The sequence below is a fragment of the Dendrobates tinctorius genome, unplaced genomic scaffold (assembly GCF_039654945.1).
Source record: "Dendrobates tinctorius isolate UK_male_01 unplaced genomic scaffold, ASM3965494v1 ptg000145l, whole genome shotgun sequence".
NCBI lineage: Eukaryota > Metazoa > Chordata > Amphibia > Anura > Dendrobatidae > Dendrobates > Dendrobates tinctorius.
The window spans coordinates 13,131,456-13,159,110 of record NW_027361812.1 but is presented as its reverse complement, the minus strand read 5'-3'; the positions used below and the strand labels follow the sequence as shown (position 1 = coordinate 13,159,110).

Genomic DNA, 27,655 nt, shown 5'->3' with positions numbered 1-27,655 from the left:
AAATATACATCAATGTACACCAGAATAGCCGTGTATACAATGTAATGCAACAATGCATTTAAAATTTTGATTAGTGTGAAAAGCGTGGGGCAAAACAGTCCATTATGGGGTATTCCAGTCAACAGCATTGATCAACTTCAGCACTCTTACAATGAAAACAGCAGTCTGTCCAGGACCTGCCTGAACATACATAAGTGGCAAGTGCAGTGTTTCAAGGGGCTGCTCTGTGTGTTAGTCCTAGAATGTACATTGCAAAGTACCAACATTGAGACTAATGTAGAGATCTTAACCCAAAAGGTACTTGCACTATTTGGTTTGCACTATTTGGTTTGCTCCACATGATTAAGTCATACTTCTAGCACAATGTGAAGTGTGTAGGACATTGCAAAGCCAGCAGTGAACAGTGTGGCCATCAAAACAAGAGGCAAGCATAGATTCCTTACCACTGAATCCGGTGTTGCCACTATGGGACATGGGGAAGTGAGATTGCTGCATTGCCAGTTGGTGTAACTTGGTCAGCTAAAGGGGAAAAAAAATAAAGCAGTTCTACAGAGGTGCAAGGCTCTTAAATATTGTTAAAAGGAAGGTAAAAGATGGTTTCCAGGTGAAATTGGTAAATCAACTGGAGTAGTAGCAGCTTTAACAGTACAGACCCTTCCTGAGCAGAAGCAGTGCATTGGAAAGAGGCATATAGCAGGGGACACACCATTCACCTTAGTACATGAGCACAGCATAGAGCAAAAGCACACTTACATCAGGCTGAGGAATGGCATACTGTCCTTGAATGGTGTAGGCCTATAAAAAGGAGTAAAAGTAGTCCTATTATACCCTTGTGACAGCCAGAAAGATCTGAAAAGGTGTAAAAGCAAGTGATAGCGAAGCAAGACTAGAGCCCAAAACTATAAGCAGGATACAACGGACAGCATTAAAGCAGCTCATGTAAACTAGAACCACCCCACTGAGCAAGAGAAGACATTTGATCTTCGCATACATTTCTTTTATATATTTAAGCAGGTACCACATAAGCATGAAAGCAAAGAACATCGAACACTACTACAAACGCAATTTGTAGCAGATGCCTGTGGTCAATGCTGCCAGTCTTGTGTATTTTATATATGCACCGATCTATACGGTACAGTTACACAAGCTTCATTTAAAAGGGGACTGATTATGATGTGCCAGGAGTTCATCCTTAGAATAGGGAGAGTGGCAGCTGCTCATCTTCCCACCCGTAATGAAAATCACAAGCACATTTGCCCAAGACAAATGCTAGTGTTATGATAAACTGCTACATAGAGAAGTTGGGGAGTAACTCCTGATCTACTCTTTATAGAACAGCTCAGACTGCACATGATCTGTGATAAAGGCCCAGAAGTTACATTTAAAATTTTAATGATCAGCATAACTAGCAGTTTTCAGTCTACACAAAAAAAGCCAGAGGGGAAAAAAAACAAAAACCTAACATTAGGAAAGGGGTAGATATAAAGCGAATATAACAGGACCTACCCCATGGAGATCCACAGCATCTAGGGAGACTCCCCCTGAGTGGGACCTCCGCCCCTCCCACAGGTCAGTCTCACATGCGTGCCCTCCGGCCTGGCGCGACACCTGTTGAACAAAGCGAAAATGGGGTTCAGTCATCTCTGATAAAAGTCACAGCCTATGTCCTCAGACGTGATAACCCAACACCTAACACATGGGGAGCAGTTTGGGTCATGGATCCAAAATGAGGCCAGTTTTATACTCCTTTCGCTCATTCACTGTACAATGAACCGCTGACACTTAAGACTGCTCATGCCCCTAGTACCTTGCAGGATTATAACGTTACTTAATGCTATGGTCTCTGTGAAGTAATAAAAAAAAAAAAAAAAAAAAAAAAAAAAAGTTATTCCACTAACTGTACAGTTCTGTTTAGCAAAACCATAGTAAGAGTTTGTTTTAAGGCCGATCTGAGCAGACACATAAGAGGGCCATAGCAGTTGCCTCACTACTGTCAATTATACTGACATTAATATACAGGGATGCAACACGAGCTACAAGTAGTATTAGGCTGTGTGCACACGCTGCGGAATCCGCTGCGGATTAATCCGCACGGATTTTGCAAAAACCGCAGATAATCCGCAGGTCCAAAGACCTGCGGATTATCTGCGGTTTTGCCTGCGGTTTGGTCCTGCGGATTCACTATCTCCACAATGGTAGAGATAGGAACCCGCAGCGGTTTCCGCAGAAAGAATTGCATGTCAATTCTTTCTGCGGATTCAAAACCGCAGCAAATCCGCGCGTTTTTTTCCGCAGCGTCGGCACAGCGGTTTTTTTTTTCCATTCAAATGAATGGTACTGTACACCGCAGCTAAAACTGCTGCGTGTCCGCAGCGGCCAAAACCGCTGCGGAAACGCAGCGGAATCCGCAGCGTGTGCACACAGCCTTAAAGGGAGGAAGTGTGTTTATTTTCATAACAGCTACATAGTTCACTACATGATTAGTACTGATCCTGCCAAAGATCATAGCAAGTGCCTCAACGTGGCAGTACATTAAATTATAGATGTATTTTGCAACATACACTGCATGTAAATGATCACTTTAAATCATATGCAAGCAGCCATGTCTCAGTCATTACATCTACTTTACAAATAAAATCATTTTGGATCCATGCTTACAACTCAGGGTATTTATAAAAAAAAAAAAAAAAAAAAAAAAATGTACAAGTGAAGACCACCAGGCAAGCACTTCTATCAGAGACACTTACACTTTGTTCAGTAGGTGATGCATCAGCTTGGCACACGCATAAACTTTCAGAAACCAAATGCCTAACAAAGAACCTTGAATGTGATTTGTGGGCAATCCCAATTTCCTACCAGAGTTGACAGATATTTGATGGCAGCCCCACAAATGACTAGAGCAGGGGAGCGAGACCCAACTCTTCCTTACTGCAGCCAGTCACTGAATGAAGCACATAGTCATGCACATCCGTCTAGTGTGTATAGATCAGAGGTAATCATGTCCCCAAATCATCAGCCCTAGACATTAGAGAACAGCACACGCTACTCTACTCAACCTCTTGACTGCAGTAATGAAGAACGGGCCTCCAGAAATCAGACATTAATGGCCCATCACATGATTTTAACAAAAAATTCAGTATACACAAGCTACAGAATTTTCTTCTTGATATTTAAAAGCCAGATAATCCTCAAAACTCCATAGGAAAGAGTATGTGGTTCGCTTAAGTGTTTGTATAACTATAAAGTTCTCAAATTAATCAAACAAGTCCACTGTTCACCATGACAATTGTTTTGTTTCCATGAAGGTGAGCAGACTAGACTGCATTCAATGTAAAAGCACATATACAATGAAAAGTTTAAGGGAGTGGCTGCACAACACAAGCACTCCGTGCACCCTTGGCATAGCCGTTCAGCGCACCCTCCAACTGGTTTTCCATCGATCTCCATACTGACTTGACAGCTGTCTTCTCAGGAGATAGAGACTGAAAACCACTAGGAAGGTGCACCGAATTGTGTGCCCATGCCATGAGTGTGCACAGCTCATGCACTTGAGTCATTTTAAACACTCTGCTTTTAAGATCTTAGTGACGGGGCAAATTTTTGAAATTTGACCAGTGTTACGATGTGGTAATAACTCTGGATCGCTTACAACATATCCCATTGATTGAGATTGCTTTTTCGTGACATTGTACTTTATGCAATGGTCAATTAATGTTGATATTTTCTGCATTTATAAAACTTTACATTTTACAAAAAATTTAAATTGTGTTTTCAAACTTTGAATGAATGATTATCTTTAATACAGAGAGTCACACCACACAAACTGTAACAACATTTCCCTCCTGTCTGCTTTATATCAGCACCATTTGTAAAATGTGGCATAACAGGAAAGAAGTGTAATTTTACAATCAAAATTTTGATACTTCTGATCAGGCCACAGTAGCCGGCAGACTAAGCCCATTAATTGGTCATGAATTGCCATGACAAACATCAGGACCACACAATCAATATCTCAGGGTGCTGATGGGGTTTAAAGGGAATCTGTCATCAATTTTTTTGCCCATCAGCTGCGGCCACCGGCATCAGGGGCTACTCTACAGCATTCTGTAATTACTGCAGAGCGCAGGTGCCGGAAGAGGTCCTGCACACTGCAGGACTCTGCTCTGCCCTCAACTACAGGACTGTCACTCATCAGGGGATGCTAGTCTCTTGTAATACAGGTCAGTAAGGAGTATTGGTCACTAAGGAGTTAATGTGCATGGGTATTCAGAACCGACTTTACACAGTGGAGACACTAGCACAATAATGGTTTCTACGCAAACAAATTTTTATCCTTGGCTCATTTCTTAGCTGTGTGGTCTTGCACTTTTAGATACAAATAGTGCTCACAGGCCAGCATCTCACTTCTAGAAATCCAAGATTTACAAATAAAGCATTTGTCGCAGATCATGTGCAAGGCCACATTGACACCTCAGTATTTTACATTAGTATTTGCAAGCTGTCAAAACCAAGAGTGCAACAGAGTATAATAGAAACATAGAACCACTTCTGAATTTTTCACCCACTCCTGGTTTTGGCTTGCAAATATTGATAGTCTGAACATTGCCTTAGAGACCAAAATAAAAGTCTTTAAAAGCAATCATTCTCCTCCCAATACTTTAGAAGTATTGTCGTGTAATTACATTACTTGCCAATCTCAGAGCCCTTTTCGGGACCATGTGACTACAAATCAGACTAGGCAGCTCAGAAAAGTTGTGTGGACCAAGTTGCTTTCTAAATGCAAGTTTAAGAAGTCTCATCTGATTCTCAGACTTGCTTTGAAAATCAGCACAGCTCCACACATTGTGTGAAACAGCAAGACTGATCATCTGATCAAGAACAAGAAAGAAAAACTTGCCGACAGCCCTTTAATGTTTAATTTTTGTTAATCACATCATAAATGTGAACAGCTTTATAAGGGAAAAAAAAAAAAAAAAATATGTCTTACCTGACCACCTGCAAAAATCACAGGTGAACTGGAGGGCTTGGGCCGATATGGGATGGTGACCCCCTTCGGAGGAGACTAGAAAAATAAAACATTTAGCTTACATGATAGAAAAAAAATAGAGGCAAGAAACGAAACAAAAAAGAGCACTGATCATGGTTATGGAGTTATCCGGTTCAGTAAACACCTTTATACAAGACGACCCAATTGAAAATTTACAGCTGGGAAGGCAAGGTGCCATTCAAGAGTCATCCACTAGTAGACAGCCTGCACACCAGCTAACTATTGTAGACGAGATGGCAGTAAAATGGGTTGACCACTTTCCACTACTTACGTTCTTACAAACTCTGAAAGTCACTTTTTACCTGTTGCATCCTCATCTACATGTGCAGTAACAGGAAGCAGACTATCCATTATCTGCTTATGTGCAAAGTACACAATTATTTCTCTCTCCCAGGTTGGACTTTGCATTGACCTCAGTGGCAGGCTAGATTAGTGAAAGTTTTTGAAGCAAAAAGCTTCATTGCGCCCCCCTAATGGCTTGTCAGAATTATTGCCGGACAGCAACAGATCACAGCTTCTAAAGGGGAGGGGGCAGCCAGTGATCAATTTATAGAAAGAACCCACTAACAAAAGCAGTAACCCTTTTAAAGTTATTGTACAATTAACACCTACACAAGGCATTCAGCTGGAGCTAGCTAATAGTAAAAGCATCATCAAAACTTCACTCACCTCTAACATTACCACACAGATCTGCTTGACACACTCAATGATGGACTGAGGGATACCAGCAATAGTGATCGCCCGCTCTGTGGAATTAGGCAGCATATCTCCTGCAACTTGTACCTGAGCGCCGGTACTCTAGCAAAATAATATATATAAATTTAACAGTGAGGTAAACCTTAATGTAAAAAGAGATGGTCGGCTGAATTTAGTGTCCTATGGTGGGGAGAGCAGGTTCTCTTATTTGGCTGCTAGAAGCAATGAAATTACAGTATGGACTCCCTAGTTATCAGTCCTCTATGGAGAGCCCACTACTCTGTGGAACAGGCTATAATATATGCACAATCACACCAGCCTGCAAATCACCACTGTGCAGACTGGGAGTGTGTTCATCAGTATCAAAAGCTATAAGTCAAACAGCACAATTTTTTGTGCCATTTTGAACACAATCTGTAGCTGTAGTTTACCCTACCATAGGACAGAATACGAAGCAGAGAGACCCACATTCAAATCCAAGAACATGAAAGGGCAACATTGCACATGTGCAATTTTCTCATCCAATAAGTCAATATAGAGAACTCACCTCTCTGATTTCTTTTATTTTACAACCTCCTTTTCCAATTAGCGATCCACACTGACTTGCAGGAACTACCAGACGCAAAGTGACTGGTGGCTTGCTGGATGCTGTACTGTTTGTCATGGAGCTGCTGATATCCTAGGCAAAATATGTTAATGCAAATTAGTCTTCTATACACAGTATCCCAGGAACACAAGATGACGACATGTACAGATTAACCCTATCTTACCTCTTCCAGTTTATCAATAATCATTGAGAAAGCTTTAAAGATGGCATTTGTTGGGCCAGCTAGGGTGATAATGCGTTCAGGGCAGTTGCCTTCTGAGATGTTTATCCGTGCCCCACTCTAAAGAGAGAAACCAAGCATTTATATTCACCATGCCTTTAAAAAAAGAACAAAGCCTTGGCCTATACAAGTTTTAGATTATCTTCAAAAGTAAGACCTGACAAGCCAGGGTTGAAGACTTCAAGGAATTACATAACAAGTACAATAAAACACGATACCACAATACAGGAAAGATATACATCTTTGTACCATGAAATGTGTGGTTGTACAGTTCAATAAAATATGAAATGTATAGACAAAAGCAAAGCTATTGTAAAAGGCTTTTTTAAAAATATAAGCAACAACTAGGAAATTTGTCTTTGTTCTGGATTGTACAGGCAGAAAAGCAACAAAAAAAAAAAAAAAAAAAAAAAAATTTCCCATTAAAGAAAAGTTTAAAGCCACCCAACTCACAAAATACGAAGTCATTTTCTAGAAATTAAGCCCCAGAGTATATTGAAGGGCAAAGCAGTACCGTATATACTCGTGGATAAGCCGACCCCCACCTAATTTTGCCACAAAAAAAACTAGGAAAACTTATTGACTCGTGTAAAAGTCTAGGGTGGAAAACGCAGCAGCTACTGGTAAAATTCAAAAATAAAAATAGATACCAATAAAAGTCAAATTGAGACAACGGTAGGTCGTGTTTTTGAATAGCCATATTGAATCAGGAGTCCCATATAATGCTCCATAAGATGCTCCATACAAAATACACCCCATATAATGCTGCACAAAGGCCAATAATGGCCCCATATGACATGCCCCCATATATTGCTGCAGGTATAGAGGGGGGGGGGAAAAAAAAAAATAAAGGAAACTCAGCTCTTGTCCCTGGGGCAAGGTGCCAGTGTGCTGAGCAGGCAGGGACGCCGGCGTGCTATGGGGGACAGGTGTCATCGCTGGCTCAGGATTCGGCACCTGAGATATTCACCTGTCCCGGTTCCAACGCTGCTCGCCGCTGTCTGCCCGCCGGGTCCCTCTGTCAGTGACGTCAGGCAGCAGAGGGCGCGCACTGAGTGCATCATCGCGCCCTCTGCTGCCTGAACATCACTGACAGAGGAACCAGGCGTGCTGCCTTGGAACCGGGACAGGTGAATATAGAATATATTATAAAGTTTAGGCCAACACAGGTAACACAGATAAGTGTAAGGTTATGCACATGGGAAGGAGAAACAGATGCTATATTTACTTACTAAATGGGAAACTGCTGGGGAAATCAGACATGGAAAAAGACTTAGGCATCTTAGTCAATAAGAAGCTAAATTGGAGTGCCCAGTGTCAGGCAGCTGCCACCAAAGCAAATAGGGTCATGGGATGCATTAGAAGAGGTCTGGAGACACAAGATGAAAACATAATTCTCCCTCTGTACAAATCACTCGTCAGACCACACTTGGGAGTATTGTGCAATTTTGGACGCTGGTGCTCAAGACAGACATTACTGAACTTGAAAGGGTTCAAAGGCGGGCTACTAAAATGATAAAATGGAGTTGGTTCACTACAATACCCAGAAAGGTTATCAAAATTAGGTCTATTTACGCTAGAAAAGAGAAGACATAGGGGAGACCTAATATATATGTACTAGTATATCAGAGGGCAATACAGAGATCTCTCCAATGAACTGTTTGTACCAAGGACTGTGACAAGAACAAGGGGGCAGTCTCTTCGTTTGGAGGAAAGACAATTTCTGCACCAGCACAGAAGAGGGTTCTTCACGGTAAGAGCGGTGAGGCTCTGGAATTCTCTTCCTGAGGAAGTGGTGATGGCCAACTCGCTGAATGAATTTAAGAAAGGAATGGATGCTTTTCTTGTGAGTAACAATATAGAAGGTTACGAATAACAGATTATAGGTAGATGGTTGACCCAGCTTAGGGGGAAAGGAATTTTTTTCCCTATGGAGAAAATTGGCTTCTACTCTGTGGGTTTTTTTTCCTTCCCCAGGATCAATGCAGAACAGCTGCACTAAAAATAGGCTGAACTAGATGGACATAAGGTCTTCCTTCAGCCTTCAAAACTATGTTACTATGTAACATGTAGTCACAACTCTTACAGAATTTTAAGATTTTATTTTTTGTTACCCCATCTGAATGATTGGTAAAGAAAGTTAATTATTTGCTCGTCTTTGTAGCAGAGGTTTAGCAACACATTAAAGGGAATCTGTCACCTATTTCTTAGAGTATCAGCTGCCGGCACCGCGATCAGGGGCTTATCTACAGCATTCTGTAATGCTGTAGATAAGCCCCTGATGTAACCTGAAAAATGAGTTATATTATACTCACCCAGGGGAAGTCTGGGTCTGGTTTTGGTCTGATGAGTGTCGCGGTCCGGCGCCTCCCATCTTCTAACGGTGACGCTCTTTGCTTCCCGTCGTGGCTCCTGTGCAGGCACACTGCTCTGCCCTGTTGAGTGTAGAGCAGAGTCCTGCAGTGCGCAGGGAGAGGTCTGGTGCCTGCACACTGCAGGACTCTGCTCTACCCTCAACAGGGCAGAGCTGTGCACCTGCACAGGAGCCACGACTGGAAGCAAAGAGGACGTCACCATTAGAAGATGGGAGGAGCTGGAACGGACCGCGATACCCATCGGACCCAGACCGCCCCTGGGCGAGTATAATATAACTCATTTTTCATGTTACATCGGGGGCTTATCTACAGCATTACAGAATGCTGTAGATAAGCCCCTGATGGAGGTGCCAGCAGCTGATACGCGCAAAAAAAAAAAAAAAAAAAAAAAAATAGGTGACAGATTCCCTTTAAGGGGTAGTCAACTTCTTGGACAACATCTTAAATGCCCTGAGCATGAGTGAAACTTACTCTCCCACACCAGCGCAGTTCTATCGATGCCAGCTCACCAAGGGCTTGCATTACAGTTTTGCCACATGAGCACAGCAGTCAATCAGCAGTTGTTGAACATCAATGTTATTAGAGTGGATGTAAGCTATGATGAGATGGTTAAACTAGCAATCAGTGGGCAAGTGAATGCTGTAGGCAACGGCACGCAATTGCCAAGAGACCTGGCACCGACCAATGGAGCAGTGGCAGTGCAAGAGGAGAGTATAATCTTTAGCACAGTGGTTCAGTGATTAACATGGTTTCTTTGCAGCACTGTTAAAATCCCACCAAGGACATCTGTAAGGAGTTTGTATGTTCTGTATAGGTTTCCTCCGGGTACTCCAGCCTTATTACCACCCCCTGCCATTGCTGTGTCATCTGAGATGTTTGTTTGTAATCTTCAATTTTTAAAAGCAGGGCTGTGGAGTCGGTGCTCATTTTGGTGGAGTCGGAGTCGGTATAAAATGGACCGACTCCTAAAATATATAATAAATTGGGTACAGTAATTCAATGCAGGATGTGCTGAATATTTTTTCATAGGAGTTTGGGAAAGTTATGAAATGTCCTATAAATGGCTGTTATATTCCTGATCTAAGGCTACATTCACACACAGCGTTTTTCCTGTTTTGAGGATACGTTTTTCAGCTGCAAAAGTTGATCATCTTTTTAAAAAACTGCATCACCTGAAAGGTTTTTGAGCTCATAGATAATGTTACTCAATAGCAAAAGCAGATTAGAAATCTGCTCTATCCATATCTGTCTTATCCATATCGTATCTGTAGCAAAAAGAATGAAAACCGGGTAGTACACCAATATATATTCTGTTCTATCTAAATATCTTGATTATTGGATCATAAAAATGATTAAATGTCTGAGGTTCACATTGTACTACAATAAATTTTTCACTTAAATATAAGCAATATGTGTGGGAGTCGGAGTCGTGGAGTCGGTGTAAGGGAAATTGAGGAGTCGGAGTCGCAGGTTTGGCTTACCGACTCCACAGCCCTGTTTAAAAGGATAACCAAATAAAAGTTTGCCAATTTTTAAATGAGCCCTGTGAGTGAGCTTGATCCACTTCTATTTTTCCTATTGCTTTGGACACTGCAGCAGTGAGGACGCCATGCTCCTTATGCCTGGAATGACATCTCAGGGGCAAGCTGAAAGTCTCTTCACGCCGATTTCCTACCACACACCAAAGGCATACCACTAGGGAATTTAGATTGTGAGCCCCAATGGGGACAGTCAATTTCTGAAAAACTGGAATACAATTGCTCTATATAAGCAGAATATAAATTCTCTGGCATTTAAGATTGGGTTATTCAATCAGAAGGCCAACATTGACCAAACATTAGATAAACACGGTAACATGATTAGCTAAGGGAACTAGATGGTCTTTCTAGTCGAGGCAACTTGATAAAACCTACTTAACATAGTTGGGCAGTACACTGCTAAAAGCATAATCTTCCTGCTTAAACCGTAACTATTTTGTTAGCTCTGCCTACCTACCACTACATGACAGTGTTTGCCAATGACAGGATGATGTTAGAATTTGTGTAAAAAATTTGCAACACAATGGAGGATCCCTGACACTGGTTGCAAATTTGTGTCTTATATGCTTAGACTACAAAAAACAACTTTGTTACTGGCCCCAGGTTACAACTCACAGCGATATGATTTGGATTAGCCTGTCCAATGAATAAAAGGGTGAAACTTAACTGTGGGGCCAGGCAGGGTGGTCATGTAGGCAGAGTACCAGGAGGCTTATCAGAGCAAAATGCTACTTGAATGTTGCCAGCCTCTAACTGGCAAGGAAGCAATGCATTTTCCGTTCTTATGATTACATTACACATCTGTGTAGGAGTATATAGGAAAGCAAGGTAAAATGCATTACTACCAAATATCAATATGTGCTTCTCAACAAAAATGCTCTAGATTAAATAATCTTCAGGTTAGGCTACTTTCACACATCAGTTTTTTGCAGTCAGGCAGGATCCGGCTTTTTTTTTTTTTTAGAAAAAACGGATCCGGCATAAATGTTGGAGAACTGTAGAAACGGATCCGTTTTTTTGCTGGATCCGTCTCTGTTCCTGGCGGCTGGCCAATTGGATCTGAGCATGCGCAGACTTAAAAAAACCGGATCCGGTGGCTGGATCCGTCTTTTTCTGGATCCGGCGCCCATAGACTTTCATTGTAGCAAAAAGCTGGAAGCGCCGGATCCGGCGCTTCTGGCTTTTTCGCCGGAGACAAAAAACGTTACAGTAGCCGTTTTTTCCAGACGCCGGAATGAGACAAGTTGCCGGATCCGGCAAAAACGGATGAAACGCAATGCCATCCGGCACGATCCGGCGCTAATGCAAGTCAATGGTGAAAAACCGGATCCGGCATTGCATTTTGCCGGATCCGGTTTTACAAAAAAAAGCCGGATCGCGCCTGAAGGCAAAAAACTGATGTGTGAAAGAGGCCTTAGGAACTAGTTTAGAAGAGCAGATGTAGCCATTCACAATTGGTCTTAGCCACATTATACCAAGCTAAAAAAATATAAATAGAATAAACTGAACTCAAGTTGCATCTACCAAAGCCCCTTCATGGGTGGACATGCCCACACCCATTATTTTATGCCAGTACACTGTAGTTCTTCTGCACAAAACTTGTAACCCTTTATTATAAAGTATACGTTCATTGGTGGTGTGGCAACCATGCCCTAATTATGCACCTTTATTACCTCAATTTGCATGCAAGTTGCCAGGACAATAAAATCGGAACTATATCTATGTTAAACAGGCTTGCCATCAATCATACTTTGCCCCTAGTTACAACCATTGTTAAAGACCTTTATAATTTGGCAGCACTTCAAGGTTAACATGCACAAGATGACCTTGGGAACATGTGACTAGAAAAGATAAGTTGCCAGTGAAGCAGAGCACAAGTATTCAACAACTTAAAGGCCCCGTCACACTAAGCGATCTCGGTAGCGAGATCGCTGCTGAGTCACAACTTTTGTGACGTAACAGCGATCTCACCAGCGAGATCGCTGTGTGTGACAGCGATCAGCCCCCCTGCCGGTATCACTGATCGCTGCAAGAAACCTCTGGACATTTCTTTGGTCGCTGGTCTCCCGCTGGCTAGCACGCATCACTGTGTGTGACAGGCGGGAGACCAGCGATCAGGTGTAAAAAAAATAAAATAAAAAAGATAAAATAGTTATTCTCGCCTTCCGACATCCCGTTCAGCCATCCTGCCTCTCTCCACGCTCCGGTCCCAGTGATCCTTTGCATGAATGACCGCGAGACTTTGTTATCCCTCGAGACCGTGACATCTAGCGGTCATTCTCGCAAAGGCTCACTGGGACCGGAGCGTGGAGAGAGGCAGGATGGCTGAACGGGACGTCGGAAGGTGAGAATAACTATTTTTAATTTTGATTCTATTTTTTACAGGGATGGCCAGCGATGCCGGGCGCTCGGATCGCTGGTGAAGCTGTCTGTGTGACAGCTCACCAGCGATCTACTAGCGATCCTGACACTTTGATATCGGTGTCGGGATCGCTGGTAAGTCGCTTAGTGTGACGGGGCCTTAAGACTAAATGGTTCCTAAAAGGATCATGGAGCCATTTGTGTTCCCCTCACACCTAATACCTTCTGGCATTTACCTGTTGCTGCCGCTCCACCTCTTGCAGTTTATGACCTGCCGGTGACTCCAATGTCATGATGTGCCGGAGGTTACTAATTAATGCAAGTCAATGAGAGCCTTGTTCTGGCCATCTCAAGACTTTCATTCAGAGGTCGTGACTTAACGTCTGAGATCCAGTCAGTCAAAAGCTGCGCTTACAAGGAGGCATCAAAGTACCAGACAGCACAAAAAAAAAACAAAACACTCTGAAGACACTGGAGGGTGAACACTAGGGTGACCGGATCTCATATGGGGGGGGGGGGAAAATGTTGGAATCTTGTTCATCTGGACCCCACAAAACGATTCCCCTTTCCAGATATTGAGATAGCCAAAATTTCAGCTCGATCAAACGACGTTAACCCGTGCCGCTCATTGCTCAAAGTTTGAAAAAAATCCAAATTGAGGTATTTTAAGATTTAGGTATTTTGCATAGTCTGTTAGACTATAAAGAATGTGACAACAACATTGCAGAAATAGCCCTGACCAAATTTTCGAACCATTTGTGGTATTTGAATGCAGAGTTGGTGGGATTATCGTTTTTTTTGATCCCACCATTACAGACAATGAAAAGTTGTTAATGGCTAATAAATTGCTCAGTAGCACAGATAAACCATCAGAGCACGCTAACCTACATGAGTTGATAATTTTACATAGTTATCTAATCTATTCTAGAGCTTTTGTTAAAGTAGTTTTTGAAACGTCAGAATATAATGCTCGGCATTTGCTTACAACTTGCAGGACATATTGCTTTTGTTCTTCATCTTTTGTCAGAAGGTCGTTAAAGTCGGTTACTTCCTACCTCTTAATTTTTCTTTCCTAACTTTTGGATTTACAACCCTAGCATGCTCTGATGGTTCATCTGTGCTACTGAGCAATTAGCCATTAACAACTGTAATGGTGGGATCAAAAAACGATAATCCCACCAACTCTGCATTCAAATACCACAAATGGTTCGAAAATTTGGTCAGGGCTATTTCTGCAATGTTGTTGTCACATTCTTTATAGTCTAACAGACTATGCAAAATACCTAAATCTTAAAATACCTCAATTTGGATTTTTTCAAACTTTGAGCGACGAGCGGCACGGGTTAACGTCGTTTGATCGAGCTCAAATTTTGGCTCTCTCAATATCTGGAAAGGGGAATCGTTTTGTGGGGTCCAGACGGACAAAATTGTGACATCGATTTTTTGCGGTCACCCTACTGAACACAATACAGAGGCCCTGTGCTTAAAATCACCACTCCAGTGGCAGGAGAAAAAAATAAAATAAACCACTGGAGTGGTGCTCTAATAGTACATACTTTCATTATCAGGAATATGGGGGAAAGTTAAGATTTTTAGGCACTTAAAGGTTTAACTATGGCTGATTTCACATTAGCGTCTTTGTGCGCTGCGCATCGTGCGCAAGTAGAAATGCATGCAAAAAAACGCATCATGCATTTTTGCGCATTCATTCTCTAGGTGTCAAACCAGTGTCTATACAGGTTTACGTGAAAAACATGAGTATGCATGTCCACACGCACACCTGCGTTCCCATAGACTAATGCGTTATGACGCATTCCGTGCGCAAGCGAACGCATGCTTTTTTTTACGCCTTTGGACGGAGCCAAAAATGCAACAGGTTGCGTCTGGCGCGTCTAGATGCACACGTTGAATAAATGCATGCGCACAAAGACGCAGACAAACGCAATACCATGGGTACGCCATTTTAAACATAGGTATGCATGACTCATGCACACGATGTTCTGCGCAAAAAAACGCTAATGTGAAAACAGCCTTATTTAGAGCTCTTCATTTTGCAGATCCCTGTAACCATATCTAGATGTTTTAATTATGCAGCACTGTTGTCCTCCCTCCATCACATAACAGCCATGTTATGGCTAAGAACTTACCTCTTCACGCATTTTTTTAACGGACTCTCCTTTCTTTCCAATAATGCTACCAACTTCCTAAAAAATAAATGTGAAGTGTTGAGGTCATACATTACATTATTAGAAAGTTAATAAAATCAGAATGGTGAGAATAAAAAGTGAAAAATATGTTCTCTTCTAAATCCGCTCCAGTCCATTAATGAATATTTACACAAGAGGTCTTTCAGGTAGACTCAGGCTGGAAAGATGCAAAACACTAAAACATATGCAAAGCTGTGCATATGTTCAGACTTTCATCACTTAACAGCTTCAAACTTTGATAACTATATGGAGTAGCTAAAATACACCAATTCAGGCTGCTGCTTTGGGCCACCACAAAACTGACAAGATTGGGGGGAGGGGGGAATAAAAATGATGCAGGTACACAAAGATGGTGTGCACATACCAAAAGCCTAGCTAAAAATAGAGTTAGCAAAAGCTGGTTCTTATGCAGTTCTCGTACACTGGAGGTACCATTTTGAGAAACCGCAAATTTTAAGTCAAAAGACAGTAGTGCATGTTAAAGCTAATGATACCAAGACCAATAAGGAAATGTCAGTAGGTGGTGGATTCTACTCAACAGCCACTCAAGCATTGTGTTGTGTATTTCGTACAAGAGTCATGAATCATGTAAACCGAGTCCTAGTCGGCATTGCCAAAACTGTGTGGGTATTCCAACATAGCAGGAAGGAAAAGAGTTTCAAAACATTGAACTGCACCTCTAGGCCTCATTCACATGTGCGCTACCAGTATTTCACCAGCAGCACAGCACACCATGCCATTCAGGCTATGGGCCCACGTAGCGTTTTAAAACCAGACTCCTTCCCAAAAATCGCGGTTTTTTTAGCGCGATTTCACCGCGATTCTGTTCGAGATTTTCTCAAGCACTTTCCAAGCATCGCTTGGAAAGTGATTGACAGGTTGGTCACACTCGTCAAACAGTGTTTAACAAGTGTGACCAGCTTTTTACTATTGAGGCCGCCCATGCGGCATCAATAGTAAAAGATAAAATGTTAAAAATTTTTTTTTTTTTTACAAAAAAATCGGGGTAAATTTACCTTCCGACGTCCCTTGCAGTCTCAGCGACGCTCCCGTTCCCAGCGATGCCTTGCGAGCCCTGTGATGACGTTGGTCTCGCGTTACTATAGCGATCTCACGAGACCGCTAGAGTCACGCAGGACTAAGTCATCACAGGACCTTGCCGCAAGGCATTACTGGGAACACTGAGGCCCGGGAATGCAGCGCGGGACGTCGGAAGGTAAATATACCCCGATTTTTTTTTTTTTATTTTTTTTTTTTTTACAGGGGTATGGTACCCAGGGCCTGGAGGACAGTCTCCTCTCCTCCACACCGTGGGTACCAACCGCACATGAGACGCTTAACCTCCCGCATGGTGGGCATAGCCACATGCGGGAAGTAAGCGATTCTCATGCATTCCTATGGGTGCGGAATCGCGGCAATTCTATGCGATTCTGCACAAAAGAATGATCATGCTGCGATTTTTTCCGTGATGCGATTCCGCCGCGGAAAAAAGCGCAGCATTAGCACAGCATGTACGGAATGCGTTCTGTACATGATTTTTAAACGTTTTCGTGCCGAAAATCGCAGCAAAAACGCTTAAAAATCGCATCGTGGGCACACAGCCTAAAGTTGCATCTATGGACTGTCAGCTATTCTGGACCGATTTCTAGAAATTCGGGAAAATTCAACATTTTAAATTTAAGAGGAAAAAAACAGAAAAAACCCACATTTTGCCAATGAGAACAGATGTGTGACTTTGGCTCGAGTAACAATTCCATGGAGACCGCTGTAAAGCGTACACTGAAAGCAATGTATGCCCAAACTGCTGAGTTAAGCAAATTCTCAGCTTAGTCAAAGAAAGTAGAATTTAATGTTTGACACATAAATTAGCTCTATAATCCATTACAGTAATTAAGGAGATTGTTCATAATCCCTAAAAAGCATGCAGAATTTGCCTGTCACTTAGCACACCCTTTATCAGGAGCCAGACTTTGCTGCATACGATTACCTGGGAAGCTTTCTCCAAAGTTCAATGTCCACTTAATATAAGGTTATACTAGCATCACAAGAAAACACTGGTTAAAATAGCCCCAAACAGGTCTAAATAATGCACCTACCTTGCCATGCATCAGCAGCCTGATGGTGAGGGTAACATTCAGGCCTCCTTCAATAACACCGGTGTCCATGATGAGACAAGTTCTGTTCAATCGGCACAACAGCCAGAGGATGAGCAATGCAGTCTTTGGTCACAGGAAAAGACAAGACTAGAACAAGAGAGTTCAATTTATCTAAAGAACAAGATAAAGACAACTTTTCTTCTGGCGCTACAAAATACATGAGGATAAGGAATGGGCAAAAGTGTGGAGGATTCTGTTTCATATAAACAGTGACTGATGCACATGGTCAATGTAAGGTCTTCACAGGAACATAGGCTGAATCCAAAGACCAGCTGCCACCTCCCACAAACCGGCCGACACGTGTCCAGAGAACAAGGACAGGGAAGGTACGATTTCATCATGTGTGAAAACTGCTCCATGAAGAATCAGCTTAGACAAAAACATTGTACTACCAATAACAGGGTAGAAGCCACATGTATGTAGACAAAACAGTCTCAGGTCATTCTCCTGCACTGATCAGTTTCCTAGATAATATCCAATATACTGTTTTTTTTTCATATTTGCCTCCTTAAATGGGTTGTCCTCTACTAGGACAACCCGTTCTGTTTTCCCCTACATAAAAAAAAAACAAAAAAAAAAAAACCACACTTCTACTCCTGTACCAGCACCAATTCGGTGTGTCAGCACTCGCTCTCCAGTTTAAGTCACGTGAGCCCTGTGTGTAGTCAGTGCTGGCTTCTCTCCCACCTTTGGATGCTTAGGGTACCGTTACACTTAGCGATGCACCAGCGATCCCGACAACGATATGGATCGCTGGTGCATCGCTAAGTGGTCGCTAGTGAGCTGCCACACAGGCAGATCTCACCAGCAACATCGCAGGGGGTCAGGGGTCGCTACTTACCTGTCAGATGCGGCGATCCTGATGTCCTCCCGCCCGCGTCCACGCGTCGCTCGTCGGCGCCACAGGAAGCTGACGACGAGAAATGATCCAGGATCTTCTCGCGCGATCAGCGATGAGCAGCGGGGGAGCCGGTCGGAGGCAAGTATCACATGTAGCGATATCGCTAGCAATATCGCTATAACGTCACAAAATCGGTGATGTTACAGCGATATCGCTATGTGTAACGGGGGCATGCCCAACTCCAAGACTGGACACATTAGCAGGTGTAATATTAGCACGTTCCTCAGATTATACACAGTGTACTTTTTCTGATTCGCTGTCTTCTCATGTGCAGGACCTTCGATATCCATGCTTATAAACACTAGCAACTAGCGGTCACTATATCAGGATGGATATCTAAGGTCCTGCAATGCCTACACATGAGGAAAGACATAACGAAACAGAAACTAAATTTCTAATTGGAGCTGTTTTTGCTAATATTACTACACCTACTACATATTGGGAGTGTACCTCGGAGATGGGAATACTCGTTTAAATAATTGACAGGAAGTGACTGGCAGCGGCTCTGATTTCCTGTTAATTACTTAACTATCCAAAGGCGGGGAGAGAAGCTGACACTGATTGGGTGCAGGGCTCACGCGACAGACATCTTAGGCTACTTTCACACATCAGTTTTTTGCCGTCAGGCAGGTTCCGGCTATTTTTAGAAAAAACGGATCCGGCATAAATTTTGGGGAACTGTAGAAACGGATCCGTTTTTCTGCTGGATCTGTCTAGCAGGTTATATCTGTTTCCTGGGGGCTGGCCAATTGGATCTGAGCATGTGCAGACTTAAAAAAACGGATCCGGTGGCTGGATCCGTCGCCCATAGACTTTCATTGTGGCAAAAAGCCGGAAGCGTCGGATCCGGCGCTTCCGGCTTTTTCGCCGGAGACAAAAAAACGTTACAGTAGCCGTTTTTTCCAGACGCCGGAATGAGACAAGTAGCTGGATCCGGCAAAAAACGGATGAAACGCAGTGCCATCCGGCGCGATCCGGCGCTAATGCATGTCAATGGGGAAAAAAACTGGATCCGGCATTGCATTTTGCCGGATCCGGTTTTACAAAAAAAAAAGCCGGATCGTGCCTGACGGCGAAAACCTGATGTGTGAAAGAGGCCTTAGGCCTCTTTCACACATCCGTTTTTGGTCATCAGTCAAAATCCGCCAGTTTTATAAAAAATGGATCCGCCATTGATTTGCTTTAGTGGTGTGAGCAGTTTTAACCCTGAAATGCTGTCCTGGGAGCCGCTAAAATATTCTCTTAACGGATCCGTTTTCCGCCATTTTTGCGGATTACAACTGATCTGAAAAACGGATGTGTAAGGCTGTGTGCATACGATGCAGATTTGCAGCGGATCCGCAGCGGATTTTACAGCGCAGAAACGTTGCATATCCGCATTGTGATGTACAGTAGCCTTAAAATCAATGAAAAAAAGAAACTGCTGTGCAGACGCTGCGGAATTTTCCGTGCGGTTTTCCTGCGGTACAAAATCCGCAGCATGTTACTTCTTTTGTGCGGTTTTCCATCTCCCCTGTCACCAAATCCGCAGGGGGAAAACTGCACAAAAACCGCAATAAAACCGCAGGAAAAATGGAAGAAATCCGCAGGAAAAATGCAGGTCATTTGACCTGCGGATTTCTTCCATTCTGCGCGGAAAAATCCGCAGGGCTAAAAAGTCCGTCTGCACTCAGCCTGAAACAGGCCTTAGGGGAGAGCTAGTGCTGACAAATGGAACTGTGCAGACACTGGAGGTGACAAAGTTTCTATTTTAACAGAAGGAAATACTCAAATTGAGAAGGGGTCATTCTAGTAATGGACAATCTTTAATCTGTGTTTCTTTAAGTGACTGTAATTTCACCTCATACTACTTGGACACTACCAGCATCGTAGGACTTGGAAGCCAATTTTAAAGCGAATCTGTCATCTCATTTTCGTGCTGTATGTAAATTACTGTACACTATTTCAGGTAACTTCCGTAGTTCTCATCCATAATTTGCGCATCGCAATCTCCACTCGCACGTGCGCAGTATGCATTAGTAGGTGAACTATGTCCCGGAAGACAAATGGCAGCGAAATACTTCCGGGACATAGTACTTCAGGCACATGCGAACTACTTTTTTCTGGCTTTGCCTGCAGTTGGGCAAAGCATACTGCGCACGTGCGAGTGGAGATGCAAAGCGCACGTGTGAAATATGGACGAGAACTATGGAAATTACCTGAAATATCGAATACAGCGGCCGAGGGAAGGAGCAAAAACACTGCCCATCGGACCCGACCCAACTAATTTACATACAGCGCGAAAATGAGGTGACAGATTCCCTTTAATGGGTGCAGCAGAGAACCACAGTACCTCCCTTGGGTGAATCTCTAACATCTAAAGATTGAGTTGGGGCCTTTGCATCAAAGGAATAATGGGGGAGGTTTACTAAACAAAAATGTGTCAATCCAGGCTCAAATTTTGGCAAAACGCTGAGACCACCATGAGCCAAATTAAAATATAAGCAGTATCTAGAAGAGGGGTACGACTAACTGGAGAAGTAAAATGCCCTAGATTATTAATGGTTTGCACATTTTAGTGCAGCACATTGATGTAGGCAAAGACAGCCAAGAAGAGGCATAAGAAAGGAACATCAAAGTGCCCCATTTGTATGAGTGACAAACAGCAGCTTTAGTTTTTATCGTTGTCTAAATTAAAGACAGTCAAATCTGCTCCACAGAACAGGTTATAATGGACTGGCAGCAGTAAATGCTAACCAGAAAAGCAGAGTAAACCCTTAAAGGGAGGACTGGCAAAACAGCAGCTAGGCTAGGGTACAAGGCAAGTTTAGGGGAACAGAGAAGCTTCCCTCCATCAGCAGACATTCCACACAGTTCATAAGTTTCAAGAAAGCCCGAGGACGCCAGAATGACAAAACACAGTTCCCGGGTCAGGATGTTCAGACTATGAAGTAGATTAAATTCTCTTTAAATGCTGGCAACTATGGAGACAGTAGCCGCTTTGTTCTCTGCTGCACAGCCACAGGGCGAGTGAATAAACAGCTCTATGAAACTGATTAAAGCAGGAGCTTCATCTTTACAAGCCATTCAGGAATAGATGGCCGTCACCGGCCTATACACCGACAGATTTCACACAATCACCACCAGCCATCAGAGTATGAAAAAAAGACCCCATCATCTACAGATCACCCCTTATCACGTGCCGAGTCAGGTCACTGAAAAACTAGAAGATAGATGCAAACCTACACTGAGATGGAGAGAAGCCAAGCCCTTGCCTCAAGTCTCTACATATGCACCAGTGTGCCCCTCAGCTGAAACAGGCAGTGATCTTATGCAGTATTTAACGAAGTGTCATCCTCTGTGACAGTGTTTAGACCATTACTAATGTGCGAGATTGTCAAGTTTTAGGCTGGTTTCACATTTGCGTTAAAACAACGCTGCGCCCTGCGTCGTTAAGCCCCGCCCCGAGCCGGCTCCCTGCCCGCCCCATCCGGGATCACCGCCTACTTTCGCATTTGCACGCATGCGATCGGCGCACCCTATCTTTAGCATAGGGTGCACAGATCATGCGCTGCCAGTGTGAAAGTAGCGTGCTGCGCACTTTTGACGGTGCGCCGTGCGCGCCGAAATGCAGCATGTTGCATTTCGGCGCGCACGGCGCACCGTCAAAAGTGCGCAGCACGCTACTTTCACTGGCAGCGCATGATCTGCGCACCCTATGCTAAAGATAGGGTGCGCCGATCGCATGCGTGCAAATGCGAAAGTAGGCGGTGATCCCGGATGGGGCAGGCAGGGAGCCGGCTCGGGGCAGGGCTTAACGACGCAGGGCGCAGCGTTGTTTTAACGCAAATGTGAAACCAGCCTTAGAGTTGCCGCTTTCAACACCAATATCCAGGCCCCTCACTACATGGAAGCTGTTCTATGCCACCTGTTCTCCAAATTAGATAGACTACACACAAAGCCCAAGGTCATGGTTGGTGGATCACATGTTAAAGAGACACATGGATGCCATACAACAGCAAGTAGTCTTATCACACGTATTGTCAGAGAGCCTCCAAAGCACACTCCACATGCGGATGGGCAGGGTATGACCTTGTTGTGATGGCTTGAATGACAACTTAGCCGTGCCTTGATTAGCGCTAGGTTCCAGGAGGCTGGCTATAAGATTTTGTCCAGATGGTACAGCGTGCCGTCGAGGTTGCACACCATATTTCCGGAAATTGACCCCAACTGCTCGAGGTGTGGAGGGGCAGAGGGCACGATTTTTCATATTTTCTGTCAATGTGACATTTTGCAATCATTTTGGACACGAGTGGGAAATTTGTCGGGTCACGGGCGGTTCCGAGAAGTTGACTCCAGCTCTGATACTACAACATAATGAAGTCTCTCTCCGGATATATAAATCCTCTTTGTTGAATTTTTGATCATGGCTGCGAGGGCTTGCATCCCGGAGAGATGCAAGAGTCCTGCTCCTCCAACCATAACTCAGTGGATCGCAAAAGTCAGTGAAATTATGTATATGGAGGACCTCATCCATACATGAATCATACCCAAAGTTTTCGGCTGCTTGGATGGATTTTCAAAGCTCTAGTGAGTATTGTGATTTAATGCTGGAGGCAAACCCCCAAGGTCAACTGAAAACATCAGGCTGAGTGGTCGACTTGGTCGGGTGGGTAGTCCTTCCCTCCCTTTTTTTTGCCTCTCTTGACTCCATTACTTATCCCCCCCCCCCACTCTTTTCGCTTCAACTGCTCTCCTTCCTCTGCTCTGTCTTTTCTTTCCTTTACTGTTTGTTAAAAGTGAAAAAATGAAAGACCCTCCGAATTGACATCTACTACCAGGTCCCCGGATGGCAAGGACTCGTGGACGATTGTCTTGGTCGGGAGTTAAGTTGTATTGCTTGTATTCGTCTACTTGTCTGGTTTCAATTATGTTAACCTGGATTTCGTTGTGAGTCTTTAAATAAAGAATTATAAAACGAATGTCAACAACCAAGCCTGAAGTTTGAGTAAGCTAACCTTTTTTTAGTTCTTATTGTTTCTCACATCTATACTGTGACTAGAGGAGAGTATATTATACAGGAAACAGATCTGCCCACATTCTGTACAAGGCGTAATTAGCACTGTGCAGTTTCTGGATTAAGGCTCATGCTACATGGCGAGTTGTGTAATAACTGATGACCATTCTGCAAATGTAGCAGTGGACATGCAACTTTAAAGGGTTTTTTCCAGGTGCAATTAAAATGAGGAAGAGGTGGTACAAAATATTGGTGAGCAACTGCCACGCTACTCCAGCTGTTGTGAAACAAACTTCCATCAAACCTTAATGATGGGGGTAGTTTCACAACAGCAGGTATAAGCCATGGATCCAGTACTGTTGCTCACTGCAGAAGTGACAGCAGCTGCAAATCACTGACTAAAGATGACAAAACTGCTGCAGAGATGCAAGACTGGCAGCATGAGCAGGTGATTTAGCAGACAAGTAATGATACTTGATACCATTATCTTCAGTCTATTTTAAGAGTATGTGCACACACTGCGGATTCTGCTGCGTTGTGCAGTACCTTTATTTCCCATGGAAATAAAAAAAACGCTGTGCACATGCTGCGGGTTACAATCCGCAGCATGTCAATTCTTTGTGTGGATTCCGCTGCGGTTTCACACCTTATCCATTATGAGGTGTGGAACCACAGGTTAATCTGCAGATAAACCGCAACAAAATCCGCACAACCTAAAAACTACGTGTGCACTTAACCTAAGACTACGTTTCCACAATCAGTACTTTAGATGCAGCATATTTACATCTCCTCAAGAGAAATTGACACGCTGCGGTCTCGAAAGATGCACCGCATGTCAGTGTCCGGGGTGGGGGGGGGGGGGTGATGTGCAGGCGCACGCATAGTAGACATGTGGTTTCTAGAAATCCTATCCACGATGCTGTAAAATCTGGCCACTGAATTTGATACTACATGAGTTCCTGATCATGGGCACGTACCCAAAACATGAAGGTAAAGACAATGATGCCACTACGTGAAATGACCCAATTATAGCAACCCCCCCAATAGTAAAGACCCAGCAGGAGCAAGCTGCCCGTTAACCACCTTCACTGCAGCTACAAGGCCAACATGTCATCGTGTGCCAGCCTCCAGATCTGCATCCAGCACAGAAGTAGGTCAGATACAGGATGACGAAGAGCTGGGAGGCTGCCAGGCAGCATGTGCAAGAGATGGCTTCAGGCGAGCTGTTGTGTCCCAGGACACCTTGGCATGGCGGACACTCACAGCAGCTGCTGCAAGTCTCTGAACAACCCCGATGCAATGTTAACTAGTTCAGCCCTGTAGGACAAACAGTTCTGCAGTGCTCGGGCACAAAGGTCTCCAGACCCAGAGGTCATACAGCCATCCTGGTATAATACTGATTTTACAGTCCTGAGCAGTGACTTGTACTAGGGCTGCACAGGAAGCAGAAAGGTCAGTCATACAGGAAAGTGAGTTCATGGCTTTTTCCTTGTGTAGTGGAGCATGGCGTACTCGCCTCCCTGCGCCCTCCATTACAGGACTGGCATCTGTGCCCTGGCAAGCTACAATCAGGGATCACATCACTGGAGGGGAGCACAAAGGCTGGTCTGGGGTCAACATGGACGACAAGTGACAAACCAGTGCCAGCCATGCAGCATATGTGATTAGCATCTGACAGGGAAAGGACCAGACGCAACTAGTTACGGCCTGTTTCACACTTCCGTTTTTGTGTCCGCCAAACGGATCCGTTTCCGTTTTTTTGACGGAAACTGATGCAAACGGATCCGTTTTTTAAAACCCGGATCCGTTTTTTTGACGGATCCGAAAACGGATCCTGCATGAAAAATGGCGGATCCGTTTTTTACGGAAACCAACGGATTTTGACGGATTTGAAAAAACGGAAGTGTGAAACAGGCCTTACTCTACATCCGGCTGCTGCCGTGAGTGGCCGCCATGCCCGGGGCCCGTGCGTCCTCACAGCTCGTGTACAGGGCACGGCCTTCCTGCACGTAGTCACCCTACAGGACTGGAGAAAACACTCCCCATCGCGAGCTGCGACACTGCGCCGGGGGAGCAGGTCCGAGGACGATGGCGACGGCAATGCTCCTGGAAGCACAGCGGCCACATGGTAGGACAGGGGGTGGCCGGTCACATGGTCACTGCTGGCAGAGAGGGGGTTAATAGGAGGCGGCCATGACGGTGCGGCGCCTCACATGGTGCAGCCTCTAGGAGTCACGGCCTAGTCAGCAGCGCAGTCACAAAGCCCTGGCGAGGTCGCGGCGCTCAGGGACACGGCGGCGCTTACCTTCCGAGTTACACAGGACGAGATGCGCGGGACACAGAGAACGGGGAAGGGAAGAGAGGGGGAAGGGGAAAACAAGGGATGAATGGGGAGGAAGGAATGGTCCGGAGGCGAGAGGCCCCGGGGAGGGAGGGAAGGAGAGAGCCGGGCGGGCGAGGAATGGCGACGGCGGGAGGGGCTGGCGGGAGCTGCGGCTTCTGCTGCTGCCTCTGCTGGTCTGGGAGGGGGAGAGGAGGCGCGCGCTGCTATCAGCACGCCCTCACCGGAAGTGGTCAGAGATGGCCGTCGGGAGGCGGGGATACAGCCAGCTAATGAGGCTCAGCCTCAGCTGACGGCGGTATTTGGGGCCAGTGACGAAGTAATACCGGGTACCATCGGAGCGGGCTACTGCTAGAAATAGGAGGTTCCACTGGCGCCATAGTGGTACACTCTATTTTTTGGGAGAACCAACATGGCGCCGAGAAATGACGCGTTTTTTTCCTTCATTGATCGTCATATTGTGCCGGTCGGTCGTAGTAAAAGCTATTTTTTTTGTAGCGTTAACACATACATTGCATTACATCGCTGTGCGACTTTAGTGTGACATTCAGCAGTGCGTGGTTTGCTACGATTCAATGACTGTCTAAGATGGCTGTGCCCGGGCATTGCCGAGAGGGAGAGAGACAAAATGGCTGCGAGAGCATTTCCGGCGTCCGGGGGTGTGACTGGCCGTGAGGGCTCCAAGATGGCTGACAGACGGGCCGGCAGTGTAGAGCGGTCACGTGCCGCTTTCCCGCCTTTTGTCTCACATAAGAGCAGGACGTGACGGGAAGACGGCTCCGTCAGGACAGGAGCGCGGGAAGTGTGACTGTACTGAGCATGGGGCTGTGTGAGCCTGCTGAAGTAGTATAGAGCCTGGACACACACTAAGAGGGTGAACGCCTATAGCACAGACTTGCACGGTATAGGCCCTACTGGGCTCTGATCCTGGGCCAGAAACATTACCCTTCCCCAAGGCTATGGGTATTCCTAGAGAAAGACAAGACGACTAATCTACAAAAAATGGATCTGTGGCCATTACCTTCCAGACGACGATGGCGTCATCACTCAGGCTGGTTTCACACTTGCGTTTTTGCACATGCATGCATTTTTTTTTTAAAAAAACATGCGCAAAAAAACAAGGAAACGCATTAAAAACGCATGATGTGTTTTTTATGCGCGTTTGCACTGCGCACGCAGCGCAAAAAACTGCAAGTGGAAAGTAGCCTCACTTGGCTAAAATGATCTCTAATTCTAATCATGTGGCCCCATCACAGAAGTCCTGCGAGCCCCCTTCCCCCTAAATAATAAAAATAGCATATTAGGCAGGGACACAGCACATAGTCGCAGACGGGCATACAGTGGGGAAAATAAGTATTGGACACACTGCCGATTTTGCAAGTTTTCCCACCTACAAAGAATGGAGAGGTCTGTGATTTTTATCGTAGGTACACTTCACCTGTAAGAGACAGAATCTAAAAAAAATCCAGAAAATCACATTGTATGATTTGTACATAATTAAATTGCAGTTTATTGCCTGAAGTAAGTATTTGATACAATAGAAAAGCAGAACTTAATATTTGGTACAGAGACCTTTGTTTGCAATTACAGACGTTTCTTGTAGTTCTTGACCACGTTTGAACACATTGGGATTTTGTCCCACTCTATAAATACAGTATAATGTCCCCCACACTGCTCGACATACAAGATAATGTGTCCCACATTCCTCTCCACACGGTATAATGTCCCCCACACTGCTCTCCACACGGTATAATATCTCCCCACACTGCTCTCCATAAAGTATAGAATCGTAGAGTTGGAAGGGACCTCCTGGGCCATCTGGTCCAACCCCCTGCTCAAAGCAGGATTCGCTAAATCATCCCAGTCAGATGTCTGTCCAGCCTCTGTTTGAAGACTTCCATTGAAGGAGAACTCACCACTTCTCGTGGCAGCCTGTTCCAATCATTGATCACTCTGTCAAAAAGTTTTTTCAAATATCTAATCTGTTTCTCCTCCCATTCAGTTTCATCCCATTGCTTCTAGTCTTTCCTTGTGCAAATGAGAATAAAGTTGATCCTTCTACAATGTGACAGCCCTTTAGATATTTGTAGACCGCTATTAAGTCTCCTCTCAGTCTTCTCTTTTGCAAACTAAACAATCCCAAATCCTGCAACCTTTCCTCATGAGACAGGGTTTGCAGACCGGTCACCGTTCTGGTCGCTCTTTTCTGA

The 27,655-nt window shown here is 44.4% G+C and overlaps 1 protein-coding gene across 6 annotated transcripts in view; it reads right to left on the bottom strand.

Annotated features, from left to right (window-relative positions):
- Positions 1 to 25,720, bottom strand: part of PCBP2 (poly(rC) binding protein 2) — a 36,084-nt gene extending 10,364 nt beyond the window's left edge. Inside the window, exons 1-10 of one of the 6 annotated variants that reach the window (XM_073546214.1) lie at positions 25,410 to 25,716; positions 17,148 to 17,294; positions 14,992 to 15,048; positions 6,514 to 6,630; positions 6,291 to 6,422; positions 5,717 to 5,845; positions 4,988 to 5,062; positions 1,507 to 1,608; positions 754 to 795; positions 444 to 519 (exon numbers count right to left, since the gene is read on the bottom strand). In XM_073546214.1, the coding sequence (XP_073402315.1) occupies positions 444 to 519; positions 754 to 795; positions 1,507 to 1,608; positions 4,988 to 5,062; positions 5,717 to 5,845; positions 6,291 to 6,422; positions 6,514 to 6,630; positions 14,992 to 15,048; positions 17,148 to 17,216 (799 nt within the window). In that variant the 5' untranslated portion in view covers positions 17,217 to 17,294; positions 25,410 to 25,716. Of the gene's footprint in view, positions 1 to 443; positions 520 to 753; positions 796 to 1,506; positions 1,609 to 4,987; positions 5,063 to 5,716; positions 5,846 to 6,290; positions 6,423 to 6,513; positions 6,631 to 14,991; positions 15,049 to 17,147; positions 17,295 to 25,409 lie in introns of all 6 variants that reach the window. The other 5 variants (XM_073546218.1, XM_073546216.1, XM_073546215.1 and 2 more) reach the window with 5 other exon arrangements.
- Positions 25,721 to 27,655: the final 1,935 nt, after the last annotated feature.